This window comes from Pan troglodytes, chromosome 13 (assembly GCF_028858775.2).
Source record: "Pan troglodytes isolate AG18354 chromosome 13, NHGRI_mPanTro3-v2.0_pri, whole genome shotgun sequence".
NCBI classification, from domain to species: domain Eukaryota; kingdom Metazoa; phylum Chordata; class Mammalia; order Primates; family Hominidae; genus Pan; species Pan troglodytes.
This window is the reverse complement of record NC_072411.2, coordinates 138,405,839-138,428,595: the sequence shown is the minus strand read 5'-3', so window position 1 is coordinate 138,428,595 and position 22,757 is coordinate 138,405,839. Positions and strand designations below refer to the sequence as shown.

At 44.7% G+C, this 22,757-nt stretch overlaps 1 protein-coding gene across 1 annotated transcript in view; it reads left to right on the top strand.

The window, feature by feature from the left end:
* The window catches only part of ASB18 (ankyrin repeat and SOCS box containing 18), an 83,835-nt gene that overhangs the window by 12,856 nt on the left and 48,222 nt on the right, over positions 1 to 22,757 (top strand). The window contains exons 2-3 of the mRNA XM_526073.7: positions 10,160 to 10,282; positions 13,544 to 13,811. Of these exons, the coding sequence (XP_526073.4) occupies positions 10,160 to 10,282; positions 13,544 to 13,811 (391 nt within the window). The remainder of the gene's footprint in view (positions 1 to 10,159; positions 10,283 to 13,543; positions 13,812 to 22,757) is intronic.

Genomic DNA, 22,757 nt, shown 5'->3' with positions numbered 1-22,757 from the left:
CTCGTTTCTAGAAGGGATATAAAGGATCACAGGGCAGAACAATCAAAGCAAACCAACTTCAAGAGAGAAGTATTTTGCTCCCTGTGTGAGATTCATAAAAAACAATCAGTCTGAACATGCAATTTGTCTCAAGAGGCAGGAGCTGCAATTTTATCATGTAATTAAATCCCCACGCCAGTTGTAAAGAAACTTCGTCACCTTTATCAGGGAGAGCTTCAATGATACGCTTTCCAGCAACGTCCCCAGAGTCTATAACTGTCCTTCCAGGGCTATTTACTCGTGGTTGTGCATGCTGAGGATTGGGCCGCTGCGTTTTGCACTCATCCACAGCGGATACACGGTGTTCAAGGGCATCTTTGTTTCTGAGCCTCCAAAAAAGCCCTCCTGGGCTGCCAATGAAAGCGGCACTTGACCTTTGGATAAGATCACATTAATAATGAGAAGTGACTGTTGTTCTGCATTATCTGCACTGGGCTTGGTAGCAGTGATGGGAAAATAAGTTAGTGAGGTGGTTTCCTCCCTTATTGTGTTCCTCCACATGATGGAAATGAGATTTCTTAATAATGTGAAATCAGCACAGACAATTTAAGTCATTATTAATAGATGCACTTGATCTGAGGAAGTAAAATGTTTTAATGTTTTGTTAAATGAGGTGTGCTGTGCTAACATTGTTATTCAGAGAGGAGGTTGAGATACTTTAACATTTTTGATATTAATGTCTATGTGACTAACTCTGGTGGATGGATGTGTCCTGGAACTCTTAAAAGCAGAACTTTATATACCTGCCCAGCTTCTTACTTTTAAAATATATTTTTTTAATTCTGCAGGAAGTGGGGTGAAGGAAAGGTGGCTTTAGACATTAAAACAGGAAGAATAAAGACCAGAAAAGGGTGTGAAAGTAACTCCACTGGAAGGCCTGGGGCTGCTGCACCAGTTGGTAGTGATGTTATTATCCCAGAGTCCAGTCAGACTTAGTACGTGGCCATTTACAGAAACGCTTCAGGTAAAAAAGGGATGAAGGAAATTGACCAGGTCAACAACGTGCGCTGGCATATTTAAGAAAGAATGCACGGAATCTCACAATGTCCACAAGAGTAATGACTTCCTGCCCCTGTCTGTCCACTTGGACACTTCCAGAAGGAAGCCAGACATTTGCCAATGACCTAGGAAAGAATCTGAACATTTGCCATCCCCCAAGAACAAGAGAAAATGGCAGGGTGTCCTGCAGCCTCAAAAATTCTACCTCTTGGCTTGAAGGCATGGAAAGTTGTGGCCATGGAGAAAGAGCCTGGCCCTGCCACAAAGCCCACCAGCTCCAGGTTTCAGCCTCAGCTGGATTAATCCTTGGAGGCTTCTGGGGAAAAGAAAACCACTAGTCAACTCAATGGCAAGAAGAAAAGATCCCAATGTCACATGAAAATAATAGTTACCATTCAAACACTACCATGTGGATACCCCATTATAATTTCAAGGTGGATTTTACCTTTTTCATCTCATTTGATCCAGAGGCAAAAACTCCCTCTCATTAGCTACCTACACTATAGGACTCAATTATAAAGAACTCATGTTTGTGTCTCCACTATAGGACTCAATTATAAAGAACTCATGTTTGTGTCTCCTGCAGACAAAACATCATGCTTATTATTTAAGTCTCCAAAATATTCTTTGCAAAAGTATATTTTAATCCAGTTGACTACCTGGCTAGTATTAGAGAAATTCAGTCTATTCACTCAGTTAGCCAGACACAAGCCGGGCCTCCTCTCCTGCTTGGATTCTTGCCTTCCTTTTCCTAAATTCACTTCATGGTCTGCAACAAAAGACCACAGCAATTACATTTGTTTAGTGTTCTGCCACGGTCCACCCACACAAATGAGCTTCCTCTGTCAAATAAGTACACCATTTGAAAAACTAAAAATACTAAATGTTCTGGCTTGGAGAAAATTATATTCATCAGAACCCCTCTCTTTCAAGAAGGGCATTGTATTTGTTCAGAAGCATTTCCTTGACCAACACCCTGGAATAGACGTTGAAACCCCACGGGCCCTAGCAGTGCACAGAACAACACTGAAGAAAAAAGGGGGAGGATTTCCATGGCTGTACCAGAGAGAATGGAAACAGAAATGGAAGTGAAGAGTGGAATAAGGCTGTGCAAACTGTGACAGACCCCTTCACATCCTCAGTGTGATTGCCAGATACACTAAGTGATGCTGTTAGTGGGCTAGCTTGAAAACAAACCAACCAACCAAGAAAAATCAAAGAAGCCAATTGTGGCCGCCATTGTGGGAGGAGAGCAGAAGGTACACAATGCAAGCAAACATAGATATCAAGGACAACACCAGGAAGCAAAGCACAGGGGCTCTCTGGAGTTCTCAGAGGGACTCTCAGTTCTACAAAGCCAAGAGTACCAATGAGAAAGGGAACTTAAATGGACATCTGTCTGACACGAGTTACTCTTACTGTACAGACATGCTTTGAATGTTTTCAAATAATTTGCTGCATTTATGCCATCTAAATTTGGGTATAAATATCAATGCATCAAAACAACCAACAACCTCTTAACTTAAAAACAAGAGAAAGAAACTTCTAGTGCCCCAAACGGGGAACCCATAGTAGTGAATAGCTGTTTCATTCGATTCACAAGGACAACAGATTCCTATGAGCCTGCAGTTTGAATGCTGCCTTGTGGCATTGATTGAATCGGCCTGTTGCTCTGACCTGTGGAGACCTTTTGGAATCTTGGCTGTGTCATGCTCCATGCCACGCATCTGATAGCTACCCTTCCACAAATTCATTCAAATCACGATATGTATCACACAAAATGGGGTAAGTCCAGGGATAAAAGGCATTCCACACCACATTGCAAGGGTCACGGATTCCATGGTTGCCTTTCACAGCAATGGTTCTCAACCTTGGCTGCATGTTAGAAGTACCTGGGGACTCTTTTTTCTTTCTTTTTTTTTTTTTTTTTGAGACAGAGTCTTGCTCTGTTGCCCAGGCTGGAGTGCAGTGGCATTATCTCAACTCACCACAACCTCTGCCTCCCGGGTTCAAGCGATTCTCCTGCCTCAGCCTCCCAAGAAGCTGGGACTACAGGCATGCGCCACCTTGCCCAGCTAATTTTTGTATTTTTAGTAGAGACAGGGTTTCACCATGTTGGCCAGGCTGATCTCAAACTCCTGACCTCGGGTGATCCACCTGCCTCAGCCTCCTAAAGTGCTGGGATTACAGGCATGAGCCACCACACCCAGCCACCTGGAGACTTTTTAACAGTCCTGTTGCCCAGGCTGAACCTCCAACCCATTATGCCTGAAACTACCAGGTGGGCTCCAGGCATCGTGTTTTTTGAAGTTCCTCAGGTGATTCATTTTTGCAGCCAACGTTTGAACCACTGCTGTTGGGGCATCACGTGTATTATTTCTCCAGTTCGCATTATTTAGCCAGAGTTTCCTAAAGAAAGACTCGCACTGTTTCCATCTTTTCCAAGAGGCTGTCATGAAACTGGCATTGCAGGTTGTTGCCTACACCCCGTCTGCATATTTATGATAACCCTGTCAGAAAAGAAAATTCTAGTCCACCCTGACGTGTTCCTAGTGACTCGTGGAGCTCCAAGTGACTCCACTCTGTTTTCTAAATACTCCCAATCTTTTTCATAATCCATGTAGGGATCTTGCCCAGGTCTAATGTCAAGATCACGAGTCTGTCCGAAGTCTCTTTCCATTTGAAAACTAAACCTCTAGTCTTCTGGTCCTTCTTTTGTTTTATCACAATTCCTCAAAGACTTTGACAATTGTTCAGCAACTTCATACACAAATTCACTCTTGAAAGAAGTTGCATTGGATACGTACTAAAGTTGGCAGAGAAGATAAAACCTGAATTGTATCTTGAGGCTATGTATTGGCTTTGACTAAGCTGAGAAGGGTGAGGACCAAGAAAATAATGAGATTAAAATGACTTGACCCAAGCAAGCTATAGATAAATGTGAAGGCAGCAGGCAACAAAGAGCACAGTCAAGAGCACTGGGTCAGAAAACAGTGTTATTCATGTAACTACAGGGCATCATTCAGCTGCTGGGAAAGAAACCTAAAGAACTTCTGTCTTCTGGAGTCCTCCGCTCCTTGCTTTCTCCTGTTTGATCCTTGCAGGCAGGGATATTGTTAGGTTTTTTGCCTCCAAACCCTCAAACCTTAAGATTCACCCTAAAACATAATAAAGATTACATAAATGCTTATTGAATGAATGAATGAATGAATGAGTTGGTTTTCACATTTGTTTGTTTGTTTTAATGCAGTCATCAACATGTGGCTATTCTTGTTCTTTAAAAAAAAAAAAAAAAGACAGCTCTCTGCCATGCTTATGAAGTAATCTGCATGTCTTACTTATGAACTAATGCTATCTACCATAAGCTATTTTTAACGCTGTCACCAAAAAAAAAAAAAAAGAGTCTGTTTCTTGACTACTACACCTTGCCTACTGAAATCAAACTTGGATACTTAGGAAGCTGTTGACAAATAACACTGGAAACCTAAATTTAGCGTCTGGTGCAGTGTGGAATGGCTTTTATCCCTGGACTTACCTCTAGTGTCCCATCCCTTTTAAAAATAACCAACGACAAGCTATATCAGGCATCAGGAAATTCGTTAAAGTGAAACACAGTTGGATCAGATTATAGCTGTGCATGAGTAAGTCCTTCAGAAATTTATCCAATCACAAACAATTAGTCTGAGAAAAAATAAAATGGCAAAATGGCTATGCTTAGAGAAAGGAAAGACCCAAAGAGCTTCATATTGGTGGGAAAATGAATAGTGCAACTACAGAATACATAAATGAAGGGGGGGAAGGAGATGAGACTGAAGCCCATCATGTTGTTCTGGTGGACATTTGAGAAGGGAAGTGGTCTCCACTGTGTTACTGTTGGTCATTTTATGCATGCAAATGCATTTGATCTCCGATGAAGGCTCTAAGTTCCTTACAAACATGGTCTATTTCTTCTTTACTGATGCACTTTCCAATGCACCAGCAGGGTCCTAGGCACACAGTGGGCTCTTTGAAAAAAAAATCTCTGCTGTTCCAATTGATGACATTGATGCTGCTTTTGCTACTGATGATGTGGATAAGGGAGATGAACTTTAAAAACATGTGAAACAAAGTTTTAAAGAGTTCTCAGGGGGCATACAGCGGCCAAGGTCTTTTTTTTTTTTTTTTTTTTTTTTTTTTTTTGAGATGGAGTCTTGCTCTGTCACCCAAGCTGCAGTGCAGTGGCATGATCTCAGCCCACTGCCTCCCAGGTTCAAGCAGCAATTCTTCTGCCTCAGCCTCCCCAGAAGCTGGGATTACAGGCATGTGCTACCACACCAGGCAAATTTTTATATTTTTAGTAGAGATGGGGTTTCACCATGTTGGCCAAGCTGGTCTTGAACTCCTGACCTCAAGTGATCCACCCACCTAGGCCTCCCAAAGTGCTGGGATCATAGGCATGAGCTACTGTGCCAGGCCAGGTCTTCTTATAAAACCTGGTAAGGATCTCTACATGTGGGGGAAGGTGGGCTGTGCAGTAAAGCCCACAGATCTGAGGTAGGTCCCCACGCTGAGCACCTGAGACCTGCCCTAGGCCAGCCGAGCGTCCACGTTATGGTGTTCTTCCCTAAGGGTGAAAGGCAACAGATGGCCAAGAATAAGAGCAAGAACCACTGAGGAGCTTTAATGTTGAGCAAGTTTCAAAGAGTCCAGTCCATTCGTTCTCTTCACTATTGGCATTGAAGACCTTCTCTGTGTGGAACACCATGCGGGGCATGAAGAACTTCCCAGAGAGGAAGCAGCAGCCCCCACCGTCCTCCAAAAAAGCTCATGGTGAAGTGGGATACAGACAAGGAACCAGCAGTAATAGCAGAGCGCCCAGTGCCACAGTCAGAGTGCAAGGACAGACATCAGGACTGGTCTTGGAGGTCAAGGGAGGCTAAGCTGTGTTGGAGGATGAGCGAGGCTGGCCAGGCAAGGAGGGAAAATAAGGACTGCAGACAGAAGGAACAGCCTGCACAGACACCTGGAGAGACGAAGGCACTATCTGGGGACTGCAGACCCCTATACTAAGGTGTGGCATGCTCCAGGGACAACGGTGAGGGCAAGGTAGGAAGCCCTTTTACTCACGGGAAGGTGCTTGGGCACTGGCTATGTCAGGATTCAGAAATCTTGAGAAAGGTAACTGAATCTGTGAGTCCCAGTTTCCTCACCTGCAAATGACATCAAGGGTATCAACCTGCAGGGATACAACTGACACAGAGTCACTAGCAGTGGGTGTCCAGGGAGCAGCAGCCCCCAAGGGCAGCTAGCCCTGACCCCACAAGAGCTAAGCCCAATGGGCCCTTCTGCAGCCCCAGAGCTGAGCCTTTGCCCAGAGGTCAGATAAACATGGTAAAAAATAAACCTATGGCCCCCGCGGCAACCAATTGGGGTCATGGCCAAGTCTCCCCCCACACCCAGCTGAGGTTGACTCTCACCCGTGTGAGCCCCTCAGCTTTCACAGCACAGCCCCTGTCCCTTATCCCCCTGCATCACAGACTGCCAAACGTGGCCTCATCCCTCCCCACCCAGCACCCCTGCAGCCCTCCTCTGTAGAAGAGAGGTGGGTTTTATCATTTGGGTGAACCTCCAGGCCTTGGGTCAGTCTGTGTACATAAACTCATGCCTGTAACAGGGGTCAGAACAAGCGTTCTACAACAAGGGTCAAAACACATCTATATCAAACCATAAATGTGTTCGATTTCTACTCCACCCTTTGCTGCAATCTCTTGTAAGGAAAATCAAAGGTCTCCCTTTGCTGAGCACTCCTTAGTTATAGAAGATCTTGGTGAAAGGGGCAACCCAAAAGCCAGGTTACTCTTCCAAATAAAGAGCCCACACAGAAAGCCTGCTCTGGTTGGGCACTCAGAGTTCGGGGGGCACTTAACGAGGGGTAGGGGGAGTCACAAGGCAGCCTTTGTGTGCAGAGAAGACTGAGAGAGGAGAAACTGGCATAAGAGGCGGCTTAGGAAGCTCGACTGTGACCAAGGATGCACAGCCCAGTGAGCTCTACTCCTTGATTTCACATCTGTTTTCCTGTTGATTCTCTGCTGTTGCTTCCTGGTTGCAACACCATGTGGGGATGGGATCCCATGGGTCCCCAGGTCTAACACTGGCTGCGAGCAAATGGGGGCTTATGCTATGCCCGCCTCCCTGGGCAAGGGTCTGCTTAGCCCTCCTGGGCCCATACTGCACTGCTCTTCTCTCTGCTCATCCAGGCAAAGCCCTCCTGACCCTTTCACCTCCCTCCAGCCTCTGCTCATATAGTTTGTATTGTAACTCATGTGCACAGGCCAAAGAATTCTGTAGCTCACCATCATTGGCCCATTCCAACTTCCTGGTGGGGAAAAACAAGAATGGTTGAAAGAAAGAAAAACAGGCTGGGCACGGTGGCTCACACCTGTAATCCCAGCACTTGGGAGGCCAAAGTGGGCAGATCACCTGAGGTCAGGAGTTTGAGACCAGCCTAGCCAACAAAGTGAAACCCTGTCTCTACTAAAAATTAAAAAATTAGCTGGGTTTGGTCGCAAGAACCTGTAATCCTAGCTACTCAGGAGGCTGAGGCAAGAGAATCGCTGGAACCCTGGAGGCAGAGGTTGCAGTGAGCAGAGATCACATTGCCGTACTCCAGCCTGGGTGACAGAGCAAGACTCTGTCTCAAAAAAAAGGAAGGAATTGCATATTATTTATGTTACAAGAAAAAAATGAGCTTATTTAATTTTTTGACAATAAAATAAAGCCCTGAACCAAACCAAACCTTAGTAAATAACTCATAAGTTACTAATAAAGAACTGTTATCATTCATTTGAAAAAAAAAATGTGGCATTTCTCATCTTCAGCAAGGGATGCACATTTAGGGATCAGTTCTCTGTCCCTGGAAGAAACTCACAGGTACCAGGGCCCCAGATCATGTCTTTGGGAACCCTGCATCTGTCCTATGGAGCCTCCTAACACCCAGAGACACTTATCTGGAACCTGGTCATTTTCAGTGTCCAGTGGGGCCTCCTTCACACATCCTCAGGGTGGCCACAACCCTTGGAACACACATCTGCTCATCACTGGTCATGGCAACAGAGAACATGGACGGGAAAAAAAGCAAAAAGACACTCTTCAAACCGAGAAAGACAAGCTTCACTTATTTCAGGTAGTAATTACTCTTTTTTCTTTTTTTTTTGAGATGGAGTCTCGCTCTGTTGCCCAGGCTGGAGTGCAGTGGCACGATCTCGGCTCACTGCAAGCTCCGTCTCCTGGGTTCACGCCATTCTCTCACCTAAGCCTCCTGAGTAGCTGGGACTACAGGCGCCCACCACCACACCCGGCTAATTTTTTGTATTTTTAGTAGAGACGGGGTTTCACTGTGTCAGCCAGGATGATCTCGATCTCCTGACCTCGTGATCCACCCGCCTCGGCCTCCCAAAGTGCTGGGATTACAGGCGTGAGCCACCGCGCCCAGCCCTTTTTTTTTTTTTTTTTTTTTTTTTGAGACAGGGTCTCACTCCACTGCCGAGGCTGGAGTACAGTGGCACAATCATGGCTCCTTATAGTCTTGACCTCCCAAGCTCTAGTGATCCTCCCCACCTTAGCCTCCCAAATAGCTGGGACCACAGGTGCATATCACCACGCCCAGCTAATTTTTTTTTTTTTTTTGTAGAGATGGGGGGACCCTTGCTATCTTGCCTGGTCTCAAACTCCTGGACTCAACAAATCCTCCCACCTCGACCTCCCAAAGTGCTGGGATTGGCCAGACACGGTGGCTCATGTCTGCAATCCTAGCACTTTGGGAGACTGAGGTAGGCGGATCACTTGAGATCAAGAGTTTGAGACCAGCCTGGCCAACATGGTGAAAGCCCATCTCTACGAAAAATAATATAAAAAAAAAATTAGCAGGGCGTGGTGATATGCACATGCCTATAATCTCAGCTACACAGGAGGCTGAAGTAGGAGAATGACTTGAACCCAGGAGGTGGAGGGTGCAGTGAGTATCATGAAATATTATTATTCTTTTGATTTTTCCTAACTATTTATAAATGTACAAACAATTCATAGCACCCAAACCATACAAGAGCTGGGAGTGGAGATCGCCAACTAGTGACAGCAGACAGACCCTTTCAGCCCTATCACCCTGAGAGTAGGTCCTGCTACCTGGCACCGCCTTCGCTTAGAGAGAGACTAAATCCTGGGCAGCCAAGAGGCCTCTCTGGAAAGTGGCTCCTGACAGTGCTGGCCCAGTTCTGAGTAGGTCCTACCTGATGCAACTGGAAGCCAGCAGAGTGGCGTGGGGGACAGAGGATGGACTCTTGAGATAGACGCACATGGGTTCCAATCATAGCACAGCTGCTAACTTGCCAAGCGGCCGTGGCCATGCTATTTCCTTCATGTGGTTGTTATTGGGAGTAAAGAAATAAATATGGTAATACTTAAAAAGCAACTGGTGTACATCGGGTGCTTCATAAATACTTGTTTCTTTCCTCTGAGCATAAGACTTTTATTTTCAGATTCCAAATATAGTACTTTAAAAAAAAATCTGAGAGGATATTACTTATTTGCTAAGTATTCTGGTCACCAAAGTCATTTTTGTAAGTGAGTCACTTACTCCACATAAACAGGTAAATTCAATGCTATTTAAGATTGGGGAATCATCTGCCCAACAGCAGGATAAATGAGTCCATCACAATTAAATGTGTGCTGGGAGTCTGCCCTCGGTGCATGGAGAGCTGCTTTGGAGCTATCCAGATGTGTCTGTCTCCAGAGTTAGCATCTATATCATCACAAAGGGGGTGGCTGAGTACTGCGGCATCCCAGTGCTCACATGCCCCTGGTCATATCAAGTAACCATTATCACATCGGAGCCCACAGGAGTTATAAATATACCACCATCAAGCCCCAACTGGATGACAATTGAGTAATGACAATAGAAATAGCTCACACTCCATAAGACCATCTTTCCTGTTCCTGAAGAACTCTTCTGAAATCGACGGCATCACAATGGAGAGACAGCCAGGGCCAGTGAGAGGAAAACTTCAAATATTTCAAAAGACAGAGAAGGAGCCTCAAGCTACAGCAGGGTCCCCGGTGCAGGAGTACCACACTGCCCTGGTCGCAGGGGACCTGGACCATCTGAAGCCCCTCATGGACCAGTTCTTCCAGGATGCCAACGTGGTGTTTGAGATCAATAAGGATGAGATGGAATGGCAGGTGAAATCTCCAGCCACGTTTGGACTATCAGGTACCCTTGTTCTTTAAAGCTCAGTCATTTATTTTTAAGGGGCTACTAATACTCTCTGGGAATGTAAGGCTCCCGTGTGTAGACTGGGCACAGTGGCACTGGGTTTAACGTACACAAGAAAAGGACATCTGATGAAGTTTGCTCACAGTAAAGTGTAGGTTTTAGGTGATGGCCTATAAGAGATCCAGTTGGAAAGGCAAAGCAGCGATTGGTGGGAATGCCTATCCGATGACGCTGGGTGTGCCTCTTGTCTTTACAAAGGAGCACTGGTTTAGGTGCGGAGCTGCCCGTGCCTGCATCTGGCAGCCAGGGAGGTGGGTGCTGAAGAAGGAAAGTCTCTCCTTCAGTTGCGCCCGGAGCAGCCTCTGGCACACAGCTCTGTGTGAGGTCCTTTATGAATCTGCAAATGCCACAGCTACAGCAGGGGCACAGCCAGCATCAGTAGAGGCAGGACCCCAGGGCTCTCTGTAGATCCTCCTCCTGGAATCTGGGGAATCCCAAGAATGGGGAAGGAAAAAGGAAGAAACCAGAGGTCCTGACTTCATACATGTCTGCAGGTGCTCTTGCTGCCTGAACATGGTCACTGTGTGCTGGGCAGACAAGCAGACCTCCCAAGTGGAAAGAGGTCCCCTCCTCCCCTTGCCCACTCAGGATGTGCAGACACTTGCTGACCACCATGCTGCATCTGGGGCTTTCTCGGCTGGCACCCTGCTTTGGGCACCCTACCCGCCACCGGCTCAGATGCAACATATTTACCAAGAAGTTTCACAAGCGTTGGAATCTACAGCAGTTCTGCCAGACCATGGGATTTGAGAATCTGAGGTCAGTGGCCGGTGGCCAGTGTCCCATGTCCCTGACTCGTAAGCTCTGGCAGGCAAAGAATGCGAGAGGTTGGCTTCCAAAGAACTGACACAGTTCTGTTTATACCTCACACGGGGAGAAGAGAATAAACTCAAAACACTGTCAGAGGGCCGAGCAGCTCCTGCCAACCAGTGAGGCGGTGGGGGCTGCAGGAAAGGCAAATGGCAGTTCCTGTTGGGGCTGCATGTCACAGCCGACCCCTTCTGGGCCTCCTCTCCCTCACCTATCCCAGACCAAAAATACCAACTGCAGCCCTGGACATACACACACACACAAATGTCACATTTCAAATAGATAGTCATGTTCACCCATCATTTGCACATTCTGTATCCAAAATCAGTTTCCTCTTTCCCTCCCGAATCTTCCCACCCCTAAGTTCTGCTGCTGTCCTGTGGTACACCTGGACGACAGGATACTGGAGCACGCCCACAGCAAAGGGATGTGGGCTGGTACTGAGGAAACGGCAGCCCGGACAGTGAGTAGTGGCCCAAGGCCTCCACACAGGCTGGGAAGAGAGGGAGGCAAGCTCAGGCTGCCTGGATTCCAGCCTCCTCCGGCACAGACACCTGACTGCCCTGCAGCAGCTCCAGCGGCAGAAACGACCAGACCCTGTTTGAAAGCAGTGGCCCCATGTGCTCTCCCATGAAAAGACTTCCCAGTGGCCAATTCCAGCTCCCCTGGTGGGGAAGGGATTGATCTGAGTACACGGAGCAGGTCCCCAGTGGCCACCATCTCGGTGCCCCTCCGTGATGGAATGCTAGCCCATCCAGCCCACAGTCAGAGAGAGCACTGACATGGGGGAGCTGATGCTTAGAGGGACACACCACATGCAGAGAAGCCTTAATTCATGTCCCTCCTGGTGGCAGAACTGGGACCAGAGGGCGGGAGTTACAGAAAGCTGATTCAGGCTTCCTGACTGCATCGCCAAGGACCTGGAGACGGTGCTGGCCCACACTGTGGCTGAGCTACATCCCCACCTATGGCTTCTTCCCATCAGCCCCTGAGAAGACTCAGGAATCCAGGGTGGGTTTACTGAGCGCTAGGGTAGGGTGGGGCTGGGTTGGGGATTTAGCATTCCCCAGAGAAGGCAGTAAGTAGCTTTCATCTCTCAGAAAAACAAATCGAATCAAAAAACCAAGAGCTGGCACCTGCAGGAATGTAGGTTATTGTTATCACGGGGATAACAATGTAGATAGACTACTTCCATCACCCCCTCCAGATCCCACCCGGTCTTCACTGGGAAGGGCAGCTCAAACCCATGCAGGTCCATGTCCCTGGGGCCTCTGGCCACCACCATTCCATGCCAGTCCCACAGGCCCCCCTTCCCCCACTGAGTGCACAACAAGCTCCAGGCTGGGCCTCGGGGACTCAGGGCGGCTGGAACTCGGCGCCACATGCGGGTAGGTAATTAATGAATGGACTTTCAAGGCTGCTCAGCATGGGTCCTGGGAAGGAGGTGGCCTGTGAAAAGGGTCTCCTCTGTGGCTCATTACAGCCACAGTATCGATTCTTCCATCATTATCAGAAGGCCTTCCTGCCATGTGAAATCCTGCCCCTTGATGTGTATTCACCAGGGACTACATCCCCCATTTCCACGAGCGCTCCTGGCCGCTAACAACCTTCCACGGGCTTTTTGAAAGTGCCAAAGTTTTCAGAGAAGTAAAAATGTATAGCACCTGCTCCATTCATCCCTCAAGAAAGAGCAACCCTACACACACACACACACACACACACACACACACACACACCTAAAAAGCGCAAAGAAACAAACCAGGATTGTGCTGAATGTGGACCACCACATCAAAGTGTGCTTCTGAAAACTCAGCCACTTGCAAGAGAGCTAAACTTTCTCTGAGTCCTTTTCTTGAACAACCTTGGTGATGTGTGGGTCAGTTTGTTTTGTCTGTTGTCTCTTCTTAATGATAAAGGGACAAGTTTGGAGCTCAGCTAAGGGAGTGCTGGATTCGGGAAAATTCCACAACCCACTTTCCTCTTTCAAGCTGCCCTAACTCAGGGCCTGGAACACGTGAATTCCTCACTTAAATTCGCCTACCGTGCACCCTGCTTGGACAGCTTTTAACTGACCCCATTTCCCAGTCACCCCCGTATTTGGCAAAATCCTCTTGCTTCTCAATACCTGGCGCCCCATCTCTCTAGCTCGGTTTTAGCCTTCAGTCTCTCCTTTGTATTTCTTCCTCTGTCTACGCCTGTCTCTTCCCAGTGTGTCTCTCTGCTCTCTGTCTCTGTGTGCGTCTCTGATTCTATCCTCTTCTCCCTACATGCCTACCTGGTACCTACCTTTAAGAGACGGCTTCACTTTCTTTCGGCCTTAAGGAACACCGCCCACCACCACCACAACTAACCTCCCCCTGACCTTACATCCCACCTCCCTCCCCGCAGGCCTCTGGACCCTGGAGTACAAGCGTGAGCTCACCACGCCCCTGTGCATCGCCGCGGCCCACGGCCACACCGCCTGCGTGCGACACCTGCTCGGCCGCGGCGCAGACCCAGACGCCAGCCCAGGCGGCCGCGGCGCCCTGCACGAGGCCTGCCTCGGGGGCCACACCGCCTGCGTCCGCCTGCTGCTGCAGCACCGCGCCGACCCCGACCTGCTCAGCGCCGAGGGCCTGGCGCCTCTGCACCTCTGCCGCACGGCCGCCTCGCTCGGGTAAGGACCTCGGGACAGGCCCGCGGCGTCCGCCCCGCCCCAAGACCAGACGCCCGCCTCCCCCCACGAGACCGCCGACCCCGCCTCCGCCTCCGTCCCAGCCCCCGGCCCCGGACCCAGACCCTGCACCCTTGACTCTGCACACTGGATCCCCAGACCCGCATCCGCCCCGTCCCTACCCCGGCCCCTGCCTCGGGACCCAGACCCAAGATCCCTGACCCGGGACCCCAGACCTGGCACCTCCCGGCCCTCGCCCCGCGCCCCGGCCCCGGCCCCCGCGGGTTTAATTAGCGCTTGATTGCGAGCGCGCGCGGGAGGCGCCACGCCGAGGTAATGAGCGCGGTGATCACAGCCCAGCCGCCGTCGCCGGGGATGCTAAAAGGCCACTGGCGGGGTTGGAGGCTGAAAAATTAGGGTTTTTAATGATAATTTTATGCAGAATAATTGTCACAGTGTGACATAAATGGTTAGCTCCTCGGGCGGGGCTTCCAGGCCCGCTCGGAAGCGGAGCTGTGCCGGCCTCTAGGGAGGCCCAGCGGCCGCGCAGCCAGTTCGCGCCCGGGCGCGGGGTTTGGGGGTCCCGCAGCCCCCGTCCCCAGAGAGCGCCCTCCCAGCGGGTGCTCCGGGTCTCGGAAAGGCAGCGGGGCCACGTGTCTTTGCACAGGACTCGTGTGGGGTTTCTCGGCTTGCATTGTGTCATCCTGACATTTCTGTTAGTCAAAATGCTCCAGCCCCTGCCCTTGGAGTTGTCGTTGCATGGCCTTCTGTCTCTGGGGGAAGATTAAGGAAAGTCGCCCACGTTTAGAGCTGGGAACCCGCGCGGCTCTCAGAAACCGCATCGCCCTTGCTGCTTCTCCACCGACTGTCAAAGTTGCCTGGATGTCCTGCCCAGCAGGGGCAGCAACGCAGGCAGGCGGGACTGCTGGGCATTCAGGGACTCAGGCAGGGGACCCACCTAAGAAAGGTCATTTGAGTTCAGAGGGGGGACTCAGAGGGCCACGTGGACCCCCGCCAGTCTTGAGAATGAGGAAGGAAACAAGGTTCTAGCAATGCTCTTTAAAAGCAGCTTTACCGAGGTGTGATTGACATTCAGCAAGCGGCACGTGTTTAAGGCGTACAATTTGATAAATTCCGCAGACTTATACACTCGTGCAACACCCCGCAGTCCATGGAGGGCAGATATTTATCATTCCCCCTGTGGCCTCACGGTGCCCACGGTTCTCCCTCCCACTGGCCCCTTTCTCATTCTCCATCCCTAGCATCTGCTTTCTATTACTTGGCTTAGTCTGAATTTTCTAGAATTTTGTATAAATGGAATCTGCAGTCTTTTATCTAGCTTCTCTCGCTCGACATAATTATTTTAAGATTCATCTGTGTTGCTGTGTGTGTCCGTAGTTCATTCCTTTTATTCCTGGGTAGCGGTCCGTGGTATGGATGAACCACAGTATGTTATGTTCATCCATTCAGATGTTGGGAGACATTTGATTGTTTCCAGTCTGGGTCTTCTACAAACAAAGTTATCATGCACATTTGTGTGCCAGCCTTTGAATGGGCATATGCTTTTATGTATTTTGAATAAATACCTAGGTCACACGGTATGATTAAGAACATAACTGTTAGGCTAGGTGCGGTGGCTCATGCCGGTAATCCCAACACTTTGGGAGGCTGAGACAGGCAGATCACTTGAGTCCAGGAGTTCAAGACCAGCCTGGGCAACACGGCAAAACCCCATCTCTACAAAAAATACAAAAATTACCCAGGCATGTTGGCATGCACCCGTAATCCCAGCTACTCAGGGGGCTGAGGTGGGAGGATCGCTTGAGCACAGGAGTAAGCCATGTTCACGCCACTGCACTCCAGCCTGGGTGACAGAGTTGAGACCCTGTCTCAAATAATAATAACAATAACTAATAAATGGCCCAACTAGTTTTGAAAGTTGTACCATTTTACATCCGCACCAGCGATGTCTGCATGTTCCAGTTGCTTTACAGCCTCACCAATACATGGTATGGTCAGGCCTTAATTGTATACATTCTAATAGATGTGTACACATATCTTGTTATAGTTTTGATTTTCATTTCCCTGGTAACTAGCGATGTTGAGCATTGTCTCATGAACTTACTTGCCATCCACATACAGTCATTTGTCGCTTAACGATGGGGATACATTCTCAGAAATGTGTTGTTTCATCATTGTGTAAACATCATAGAGTATATTTACACAAACCAGGATGGCATAGCCTACTGCCCACCTAGGCTATATGATTAAGCCTCTGGCTCCCAGGCTACAAACCTGGACAGCATGCTACTGTACTGAATACTGTAGGGAACTATAACACAATGGGAAGTATTTGTGTATCTAAACATAGAAAACGTACAGTATAATCTTATGGAACCACTATTGTATATGTGGTCTGTTGTTGACCAAAACCATTGTTATAAGGGACATGACTGTATCTTCTTTGGTAAAGTGTCAGTTCAAATCTTTTGCCCATTTTTAAAATTGGGTTGGTTTTCTTATTTAAGTTTGAGGTTTCTTGGGATATTCTAGATATGAATCTCTTGTGAGATATGTGATTGATAAGTATTACCTGCCAGTCTCTGGCTTAGATTTTATTCTCTTATCAATGTCTTTTGAAGAACAGAAGTTCTTAATTTTTATGGAGTCCAGTTTATCCATTTTTTCTCTTTTAAGGATTAGGTTGGGTTATGATATCTAAAAAAAAATTTGCCTAACCCAAGGTCATACAGATTTTCTCTTATATTTTCTTCTAGAAATTTCATAACTTTACATTTTACATTTAAGTCTGTGATCCATTTTGAGTTCATTTCTGAATATGATGTGAGGTAGGGATTGAAGCTTTTTTATTTATTTATTTTTGCATGTGGATATCTGACAGTTCCAGCATTGTTAGTCGAAAATAAGTATTTGTGAATCTAAACCCTTCCTTTCTCCACTAAACGGTCTTTGCACCTTTGTCAAAAATGAATGGACTATATATGCGTGAGTTTATTTCTGAGCTCTCTTGTCAAGCATGTGCAAAGCAGGGCAAGGTCTGACTGGTTCACCTGGTGAAGACGTGAGGAGCCACTCTATTACATAAAGAGTGAAAGGAAGAGTGGCCAGTGGTGTTGGCTCCTCACAATCTTTATGCCACACACCAAAAAGGATAACACCTAGACAAAAGGGGCTGGATGATGTCAACGCAAGTTGAAGAATACCCCATTTCTGAGCAGCCATGCCTAGATCAGAGCTGAGAGGTTCATAGCCTGTATCTCTATTCTGAAGGGGCTGAAGCAGGAAGGTCCCTGCCTCCTCAGGATCCAGAAGGCATTGAGAAACCATCTCATAGCAGCCTCCTAGGGGACATAGCCAGGGGAGGGGGCAAGGGTCTTATAGCAACTCCTTACAAGCTTCCAACCCAGGAGTATCCAGGTGTTCTACCAAGACGTAGATTCAGTAGTGGTTCCAGTTTTGCTTTGTGGCCTATGTGGATATGTGCAGGGTCACCAGGGTGCCATGGCAGAGCCATCCCCCTTCATCTCTATTCTGTTTCATTGCTCTATTTGCCTGTTTTAACACCAATACCATACTGTCTTGAATATTGTAATTTTATAATAAATTTTGAAGTCAGGTAGTATAAGTTTTCAAGCATTGTTCTTCCTTCTTGAAGTTGTTTTGGCTATTCTAGCTCCTTTGCATTTCCAGATGAATTTTAGATTCAGTTCATCCATTTCTACAACATAGCTTCCTGGGTTACGTTGTCCAAATCTATAAATCAATTTGGAGAAAAATAAAAATAAAAATATTGAGGCTTTCAAATCATGCACACAATATACTCCTCCATTTATTTATTTCTTCCTTTTCTCAGCTGTGTTTGATAGTTTTTAGGGAACAAGGTTTGCATATATTTTGTAAGATTTATCCCTAATTATTTCATTTTTTGATGCTGTTGTCAACTGTATATTTAAATTTCCATTTCTGATTGTGTGTAACTACTATATGAAATTTATAATAATTTATTTTTGTATATTGACTTTGTATCCTATAACCCTTCTAAACTCACTGTTCTAGTAGAATTCCATAGGATTTCTTGTAAGCAATCATGTCGTCTACAAATAAATACAATTTTACTTCTTCTACAATCTAGATGCCTTTTATTACTTTTCCTTATTTTATTGCACTGGCTAGAACCTCCAGTGCAATGTTGAATAAAAGTGGTGAGAGCAGATAATTTTTCTTGTTCCTGTTGATCCTAAGGAAAACATTAATTCACCACTAAGTATGATATTAGCTGTAAAATTTTGCAGATTCCTTTTTTCAGAGATACAGAACTCCCTTCTGTTTCTAGTTTGCTGACAGTTTGTATGATGAATTAATATTGAATTTTCTCAAGTGCTTTTTCTGCATATATGGAGACAATCATAAGGTGTAAGTTTTGTCTGTTAATAAAATAATTTATATTGATTAATTTTCAAATGTTAAACCAACCTTGCATTCCTGGGATAAACCACACTTGATCATGAGGAGTTATCCTTTTTTATATATTATTGGGTTTGGTTTGCTGGAAAAAATATTTAGTATCCACATCTATGTTAATGAAAGATATTGGTCTGTAGTTTCATTTTCTTGTAATATCTTTGTCTGGTTTTGGCATCAGAGTAATGCTGGTCTCAGAAATAATTTGAGAAAAAATAATTTGAGAAGTATGCCCTTCTCTTCTATTTCCTGGAAGACCTTGTATAAAATTATGTCTTCCTTAAATGTTTGGTAGAATTCATCAGTAAAGCTATCTGGACATGTCTTTTTGTAATAAGGTTTTTAACTATGAATTTAATTTCTTTACTAGCTATAGGGCTACTCAGATTCTTTCTTTTTTTTTGTAACTTGTAATGTTTTTTGTAACATTAAATAAAAAAATGTTCTTTTTTATTTAATGCTTTAATAGTTTGTATTTTCTAAGAGACTGACCTCTTTCAGCTAAGTTGTTTAACGTATTGCCATAAAGTTGTTCCTTATTGTCCTTTTAAGAGCTGTAGATTCTATAGTGATATCACCTCTCTCATTCATGATACTAGAATTTGTCTTCTTTTCCCCCCAGTAAGTCTTGCTTTTGGTTTCATTGTTTTTCTCTATTGTTTTTCTATTTCACTGATTTCCACTATACTCTCTATTATTCTTTCTTTGCTCACATTGAGTTTCATTGGCTCTTCTTTTCTAGTTTCTTAAGGTGGAAGCTAATGTCATTGAGTCAGGAACTTTCATGGTTTTTAATATAGGCTTTTAGTGCTATACATATCTCACTACATACTATTTTAGCTGAATCCCACAAATTTTAATATGTGTTTTTACTTTCAATCAGTTTTAAATACTTCCTAATTTTCTTTTTTTTTTGAATCATGGGTTATATAGAAGTATGTTATTGAGTTTCCAAATATGTGGGGATTTTCTAGATATCTTATGATTTCTAATTTAATTCCATTATGGCTAGAAAATTTACTTTGTATGACTTTAGTCCTTTTTAAATTTACTGAGAATTGTTTTATGATCCAAGATATGCTATACCTTGATAAATGTTTCATGTATACTAGAAAAGAATGTATATTCTGCAGTAGTTCAATGGAGTATTCTATAAATGTAAATTAAATCAAATTGCCTAACTGTGTTAATATTTCTATATCCTTGCTGATTTTCATTGGACTTGTTTTACAAGTTATTGAAAGAAGAGTGTCAGACTCTCTAAGTATAATTGTGGATTTGTCTGTTTCCCTTTGCAGTTCTGTCAGTTTTTGTTTCAAGTAATTTGAAGCTCTATTATTAGGTACATAAATGCTTAGCATTATTCTGTCCTTTTGAAGAACTGACCTTTTTATCATTATGAAATTATTTATCTTTAGTAATATTCTTTGGTCTAGGCCAGGTGCAGTGGATCACACCAGTAATCCCAGCACTTTGGGAGGCCAAGGTTGGAGGATTGCTTGAGGCCAGGAGTTTGAGACCAGCCTGAGCAACATAGCGAGAACTCTTAGCCAGGGGTGATGATAATAAAAATGTATTTCTCACAGTCCTGGAGGCTGGGAAGTCCACGATCAAGTTGCCAGCAGATTCATTGTCTGGTGAGGGCATGTTCTCTGCTTCCAAGATGGCACTGTGTTGCTTCCAAGATGGCATTGTGTTGCTGCATTGTCACATGGCAGAGGAGCAGAAAAAATGGAAGAGGCAAATTTAATCCCTTAAGCCCTTTTATAAGGGCACTAATCCCATCTATGAGGGCCTAATCACTTCCTAATGACCCACCTCTTAATACTATTACATTGGGAATTAAGTTTCAACATGAATTTTGGAGGGACACAAACATTTCAACCATAGCACTTGTCATGTGGACCTCTCTAACATGAAACTTGCTTCATCAAAGTATGCAAGCTGAGAAGACAATAGAGACAATCTGCTTGCAAGATGGAAGTTACAATCTTCTGTAATTTATTCACCAAAACAACCTCCTGTCACCTTTGCAATAGTCCATTGGTTAGTGGCAAATCAAAGGTTCTGCCCACGCTCAAGGAGAGGAGAGAAGAGCATGGACACCAGAAGATAGACTTCAGTGGGGGACCATGCTAGAGACTGCCTACCATACCATCCTTTCATTTTTTAACTTACCTGTGTCTTTATTTTTTAAGTGGGCTTCTTGTAGGCAGATTATAATTGAGTCTTGCTTTTTTTAATCCAATCTGACAGTCTCTGTTTTTTAACTGGGTGTAGATCATTCACATTTAATGTAATTTTGATACGGTTAGGTTCAAAGCAAATGTCTATTTCTTTTCTATTTGGTTCATCTATTATTTGTTTTCTTTATCTTCCTTTCTACCTTTTATTCTGAACATTTTTAATGATTTCATTTTATCTCCTTTTTTGGCTTACTAGATATAACTTTTTGTTGTGTTAAGTGATTTCTTTCTGGTTTACAGTATACATCTTTATTTTATCACACTCTACTCTCAGGTAATACTATTCTACTTCATGTGTAGTATAAAAACTGTATGGCAGTATACTTCCATTTCTCTCCTCCTGGCCTTTGTGCTATTATTGGTAATGTACATTTTACTTCTATATATAAGTCCTGCAATACATTGCTATTATTTTTGTTTAAACAGAGGATTTTCTTTTAAATATATTGAAGTAATAAGAAACAAGTGTTTATGTTTACTCATATAGTTACCATTTCCACTTCCCTTCATTTATTTGTGTGGCTCCAAGATTCCATCTAGTATCATTTTCCTTCTGCTTGAAGGGCTTTCTTTAACATTTCTTGCACTGTATGTCTAATGGTAATGGGTCCTTTCAGTATTTGTATGTTTGAAAAAGTCTTTATTTCACCTGAGTATTTGAAAGGTATTTTTGCTGGGTAGAGCATTATGAGCTGACAGTTTGGTTTTTTATTTTCTTCTTATTTTTTCTGCACTTTAGATCCATAACTCTACTGTCTTCTAACTTAAATTTTTTAAAATGAGAAATCTGCTATCCCCTTTTTATCTTCTCAAACAGGTGGAATATAGTTATAACAACTGTTTTAATGGCCTTGCCTACTAATTCTATCACCTGTGTCATTTCTGTGTCACTTATTTATTTATTGTGGAGTTGAGGTCTTGTTTTGCTGCCCAGGGTGGTCTCAAACTCCTAGTTTCATCTTTGTTCTTTTATAGCTAATAAATATCCTTTTATCTGGCTTTAAGATTTTCTCTAATCACTGGTTTAAAGCAATTTGGTTATGAGGTGCTTTGATGTAGTTTTATGTTTCTTTTTATTATTATTATTATTAAATGGTGTCTCACTCTGTTGCCCAGGCTGGAGTGCAGTGGCATGATCGCAGCTCACTGCAACCTCTGCTTCCGGATTCACATGATTCTCCTGCCTCAGCCTCCCAGATAGCTGGGATTACAGGTGCATGCCACCACACCAGCTAATTTTTGTATTTTTAGTAGAGCCAGGATTTCACCATGTTGGCCAGGTTAGTCTTGAACCCCTGACCTCAGGTGATCTGCCCACCTTGGCCTCTCAAAGTGCTGGGATTAGAGGTGTGAGCCACCATGCCAGGCAAGTTTTCTTTATGTTTCTTATGCTTGGGATTCATTGAGTATCTTGGATCTGTGGGTTTATATGCTTTTCATCCAATTTGGAAATATTTTGGCAATTATTTCTTCACATTTTTTTTCTATACAACCAGTACTCTCCTTCAGGGACTCCAATTACACATACACTATGCCACTTAAGATGGTTCCACAGTTCACTGATGCTCTGTTCATTTTGCTCAGCCTCTCTCTCTGATTGATTGATTGATCTTCTCTTCTGAAATACCTGATCTGCCATGAACCTTATCCACTATATTTTTATCTCCAACATTGTAGTTTCAATTTCAGAATTCCAATCTTAGGACTTATATTTCTGTATTTTACTTAACATGGTCAGTCTTTCCTCTACCTTTTCAAACAGGTGGAATATAGTTATAACAAGTGTTTTAATGGCCCTGCCTACTAATTCTATCACCTGTGTCATTTCTGTATCACTTATTTATTTATTGTAGAGTTGGGGTCTTGTTTTGCTGCCCAGGATGGTCTCAAACTCCTAGTTTCAAATGATTCTCCTTCCTCAGCCTCCCAAAGTGCTGGGATTACAGGCATAAGCCACTGCCCCCAGCCTCTGGGTCACTTTTGATTTTTTGGTTTTTTCTCTACATTTCATTGGGTGTTTGATATTTTTGTATTCCTGTCAATATTCTTGATCTCTGCTCTGGAATGTAAAGTTACTTGGAAATAGTTTGATCCTTTTGGTTCTTGCCTTTAAGCTTTATTAATCAGAAGTCAATCGGTGGTTAGTCTAAAGTTAATTTTTTTTTCTGCTACTGAGACAACTCTTTTTGGTACTCTCTCCATACCTAATTATTTATAAGGT